The sequence below is a fragment of the Polistes fuscatus genome, unplaced genomic scaffold, assembly GCF_010416935.1.
Source record: "Polistes fuscatus isolate 324 unplaced genomic scaffold, CU_Pfus_HIC Scaffold44, whole genome shotgun sequence".
NCBI classification, from domain to species: Eukaryota; Metazoa; Arthropoda; class Insecta; order Hymenoptera; family Vespidae; genus Polistes; species Polistes fuscatus.
This window is the reverse complement of record NW_025113123.1, coordinates 127,092-132,424: the sequence shown is the minus strand read 5'-3', so window position 1 is coordinate 132,424 and position 5,333 is coordinate 127,092. Positions and strand designations below refer to the sequence as shown.

The 5,333-nt window shown below is 47.8% G+C and overlaps 1 protein-coding gene across 1 annotated transcript; it reads left to right on the top strand.

Annotated features, from left to right (window-relative positions):
* The first annotated feature begins 259 nt into the window (after positions 1-259).
* On the top strand, positions 260-1,714 carry LOC122521625 (piggyBac transposable element-derived protein 4-like). Its single transcript, XM_043642469.1, has one exon. The coding sequence runs from the start codon at positions 260-262 to the stop codon at positions 1,712-1,714; it is 1,455 nt and encodes a 484-aa protein (XP_043498404.1).
* The last annotated feature ends 3,619 nt before the right edge of the window (positions 1,715-5,333 follow it).

Here is a 5,333-nt window from a genome sequence, read left to right as displayed (position 1 = left end):
CTTGGGCCAAACATAAATATCGCGAGTCAGACTCGCGACGAGATACTTGGGCCAAACATAAGTATCGCGATTCAGAGTCGCGACCGGATACTTGGGCCAAACATAAATATAAGAAGCCGAGCTCGCGGACTGATTTTTTGCCCGTTATGGTCGTGACGGAATGCTAGTTTCTATCAGTACTTCGTGATAGCTAGACACGACTCGTATCGTTGCTTTCACGAAGCAGTTCAATTATTAAAATTTAAGAAACCCCTCCAAAATGCAAGGTACAAAAGTGCTATATAAAGGTAGTGATAACGAATCTTCTGACAGTGACATAATTATGCCAGTCGCAAAGCGTGTAAGGCGCATGATTACAGATGAGAGTAGTGAAGAAGAAAGTACAACACGACAAGCATGGATTTGGCAAGAAGTACCAAACACACCGATAATTTGGAAGTATTCCGAAAATCATGGAATAGAAGCGTCTGTCTTAAATAATTTAAGCGCCAATCCAAGAATACTAGACCTATTCTTCATTACATTTGATAATAAGTTTTGGGAAATCCTGGTTACGGAAACAAATCGCTTCGCAGATCAAACTCTACACGACGAACGTAAAAAACGGTATGTCGACGACACTTGGTATTCTGTCACTTCAGACGAAATCAAGGCCTATTACGCACTCTGTATATTAATGGGTCAAGTAAAGAAATCAAATATTCAACTTTATTGGACTAGAAGAGGTGTATTAGAAACGCCAATATTTAGGCAAACGATGCCTTTTAAAAGATTTCGACAAATTTCGAGATTTTTACATTTCTCCGATAATGAAACTGATAATAGTAAAGACCGACTTCGCAAAATAAGACCTGTAATTAATTTTTGGAATCAAAAATTTAAAGAAATTTACACACCGAGTGAATATGTTAGCATAGATGAATCCCTTATGAAATATAAGGGGCGTTTAGCGTACAAACAGTTCAATCCGTCAAAAAGAGCTCGGTTCGGAATAAAAATTTACAAATTGTGCGAGGCAAGTACCGGTTTCTGTTATCAATTTAAAATATATACCGGCCAGGACAAAATTGATCGAAACGATAGTGAGTCGGAGAACGTTACGATAGAGTTGTCAAAGTCTATAATTAACAAAGGATATACTTTATTCCTGGATAACTGGTACTCTTCACCCAACCTGTTTCTAAAATTACACCAGCGAAAGACAAACGTTATCGGGACCGTACGCAAGAACAGAAAAAATATGCCACAGGACTTGCAAAAGCATATTTTGAAGAAAGGAGAATTTATGTGGAGATCTTGCAATAATTTGATAGCTCTGCGATGGAAGGACAAGCGCGACGTTTATATGCTCTCCACAAAACACAAAACTATAGAGATGGTCGAGGAATCAAACAAACAATTACAGAAAGTAATGAAGCCAAAATGTATTGTAGAATATAATAAGGGTATGGGTGAAGTTGATCGTCAAGATCAGGCGTTAGCATGTTTCCCAATAATGAGAAAAGCCATGAAAGGATACCGAAAGCTGTTCTTCTACATATCAGATATGGCTCTGTTTAATACCTATATTATGCAGAAAACAATTTACAGTCGAAAACGGGAGACTTATGTTGATTACCGTGTAAATATAGCCAAGGCAATTCTACAAATTGTTAAATTACCGGACAACAAAATGCGTGGGAAATCATCAGTTGAAACACCCCTTCGACTCTAAGCTCGATATTGGGCTCATTTCCCCAAAAATATAGATCCGACACCTCGGAATAAGCATCCAACAAGGATGTGCAAAGTCTGCTATAAACAGAAAATTCGAAGCGCAACGAAGTGGGAATGCGCGAAATGTAAAGTAGCTTTACATCTGCCAAAATGTTTTGAGAAGTATCATACCATGGAGGATTTCTAGAATTGTACGTATTTCCTTTTTGGATATTCAGACAGTTTTATGATTAAATTCTTTTAAATAATATACCATTTACTTTTAGGTGTAGTATTATTATATTTCTCAGAGGACCAAACTATTATACATATCCTACAATATTATATACAAAATATAATAAATTTATAATATCATAAAAGTAAAAGCGTAAGAGTTTACTTCCTCAACAGCTGTATCGCGTAAAATTCACTATACCACAGGTATCGCGGGCATCTACATTTCGGTTCGTATTGCGACTGTTCACGAACATCAGTGTGGTCTGTTTAGCGCGCGTCGATGTGTACCGCTTGGGCCCGAGTTTCGTCGAGCTAAATGGCACGGGAAGGGGTTAAGAAGGTTGAAACCTGCGTCAACCTGGAGGAGATAGGTGCCAAGGGGCTCTCCTATATGCGCGGCCTGACCGGATCGTTCATATGGCAGGTCAGGGGGAAGGATGCCAACGAGAAGGCCGACAAAGTCGCGCAGGCGATGAGGGGAGTCCTGCCGGAGGCGAAAATTTCTAGGCCTCATAGGTCTAGCCCTATCAGGCTGGTTGGGATCTACCCGACAACCACCCTGACGGCCGTCAGGTGCGGGCTGTTGGAGGTTAGGGCGGGATATGATTCCAATCTTATCAGCATGTGAGATATTCGTCTGGGCAGGGGTGGTCGTTACGAGGCCACCGTTGTGGCCCCGACGACACTTTGCCAGGCTGCCGTAGAAAAGGGTAGCATTTTAGTGGGGTGGAGCAGGATCCGGGTGTTCCCGGTCAGATCCAGACCCCTTAGGTGCGACAGCTGCCCGGCGAGGGGTCACGTGGCGGCCTCTTGTCCAGCGCCGAGCGTCAGGATGGGCGTTTGTTTTAGATGCAGGGAGCCGGGGCACGTAGCCAAGGACTGTGGGGACAAACTGAAGTGCCCGATTTGCGTAGAGGCAGGGCGCTCCCAAACCTCGCACAGGGCTGGGTCCTGGGAGTGTCCACTGGTGCCTCTTATCAGGGGGAGGGACATTATCCTGGGGGTGGCCGCCGGTCGACAGGACACATCAGGACGTGTCATGAACGTTCCGGGTAGTGCGGGCGAGAAAACGATAACGGAGACAAAAACCAAGAGTGTTGTGGTTAGTGCGGGTTCGGGTGCGGATCCGAGTGCGAACGATGACATGGAGGTCGAGCAGGCGGATCCTGCCCCTCCATGTAGCTTAGACAGGCTGAATTAAGCTGCCACTATGGCTACGGTTGTACAGGTCAACCTTAATCATGCGCGTCGCGCCCAGGACTTGTTGGGCCGGCGGATGAGGGAGACTGGTGCGGCCATCGCGATAGTGTCGGAGCCGTGGTAAGTCCGTCCCGGGAATGAGAAATTGTTCTCATCCCTGGGGGGGTCGCCCCTCTCTGCGTTTATTGTGGGCAAAGGCGGAGGAACCTGTAGCCTGGTGCGTCGGGGTCTGTTTTATGTAGCCGTTAAGTTGGGGGACTCGCTGGTAGTTTCAGTCTACTTTCCTCCCAGCGAGAATATCAACAGTTTTGGTAGACTCCTTGATGAGCTCGAAGAGCTCTTAGGTACATTTCCTGCCCTTCCGGCGCTGGTTGCCGGGGACTTTAATGCCCGGTTCACTAGATGGGATCCGGAAGGCAGATGCAGCCTAAGGGGTGAGTTGCTCTGTATGTGGGCTAATAGGTTGAACCTAAGCCTGGGTAACCAGGTTTGCAACCCCACGTGCGTTCGGCCGCAAGAGTCGAGCGTTGTAGACCTTAGGTGGGGATCTCCGGCAGCTAGTGTCCGCTTATCGGATTGGAGGGTGGATGAGGCTGAGTCCCTTTCGGACCATTTGTACATAACATTTAGGTATAGTCACGAGGCTACAGGCTTCCGAAGCTTTCGCTCAAGCGACAGGATATTCCCTAAGTGGGATGCGAGCGTTGTGGACGAGGATAGGCTCGCTGCAGCCCTCGTATCTGGTGAGTGGTCACTTGCGGTAACTGCTCATAGTGACAACGTGCGGGATTTAGTAAAGTGGGTGCGGGATACTCTTCTTAGTGCTTGTGACATTTCAATGCCAAGAGTGAGAACAGCTTTGAACAGGAGATACACTGTACTGCGGTGGTCGCTTGAAATCGCGGTCCTACGGGGGACGACTACGGCAGCGAGAAGGCGCTACCTGAGGGCCAGGCGGGGCGGTGATCCGGTTAGGATTAGGGCGTGCCTCGAGGACAGAAGGGAGTCGAGGAGGAACTTTGTCCGGGCAATCAGAAGGGCCAAGGCTTTAGCCTGGAATTACTTTCTACTTACCATAGAGGAAGATCCCTGGGGGAGGCCCTATAAACTTGTTATGGTCAAGTTATGGGCTCGTAGTGTTCCCCTGACTGAGGCATTGGGTCCTCCTCTCTTAGCACGGGTCGTGGCGGCGCTGTTTCCGGGAGGCGAGCGACCAGTTGCTCCAAATGTTAAAATTAGGGAGCCGGATGATATTGTCGTCACTGCGGAGGAGGTTTGTAGGATTGCCCAAAGATAGGCTGCGGGAAGGCTCCGAGTCCTGACGGGGTTCCTGGTTTGGTTGTGAAGAAAGCAGCTGTGCACTGTAGTGAAGGACTGGCGGACTGTTTTACTGTGTTGCTGAGAAGAGGAATCTTTTCGCAAGCTTGGAAGAAGGCCAAGCTTATTTTGATAAAGAAGAAATTTGACTCAAGTGCCGATATGCCCAGCTTGTATAGGCCGATATTCCCGCTGGATGAAGTAGGTAAGCTTTTTGAGAGAATCGTCGTCTCCAGGGTGAGCGAGTTTATAGAATCCAGAGATGTGCTTTCTCCGCTGCAGCATGGCTTTCGGGCTGGTTTTTCTACCCTCGGAGCTATTGAAGAAGTTAAAAACTATATACAGGAGTGCGTGAGTAACGGACGGGTGGGTGTTCTCGTTTCCCTCGACATTAGCAACGCGTTTAACTCGCTCCCCTGGGAGATAATTATAGCTTCTATGGAGGAGAGTGGCTTCCCTATCTTCCTAATAAACGTTATAAAGGATTATTTGTGGGACCGGCTTCTGTCCTTCATCGGAAGGCAGGGCTGTGTACATAATGGAAGGGTGACGTGTGGAGTTCCGCAGGGCTCAATCCTAGGCCCCACACTCTGGAACATTGTATACGATCGGGTCCTCCGGGTCCCGCTGCCGGGGGGGTCCAGTGTTGTTTGCTATGCAGATGACACGGCCCTCCTTTCAGCGGGGCGGGACCTATCTCATGCGATAATAGCGGCCGAACAGAACCTACAGGTCCTTGTTAGAGAGATTGAGGGATTGGGCCTTAAGGTGGCGTCGCAGAAAACGGAGGCAATGGCCTTCCCTGCCTCTGCCTTCCGCAGACGCAGGATTTCTCCCCCCCCCTGCTGTTAGACTCAGGGGGTCTTGTATTGCGGTGAAGCCAA

What these genes read in the sequence shown, in the direction of transcription:
- LOC122521625 (XM_043642469.1), top strand. Translation starts at nt 260, where the DNA reads ATGCAAGGTACAAAAGTGCTATATAAAGGTAGTGATAACGAATCTTCT.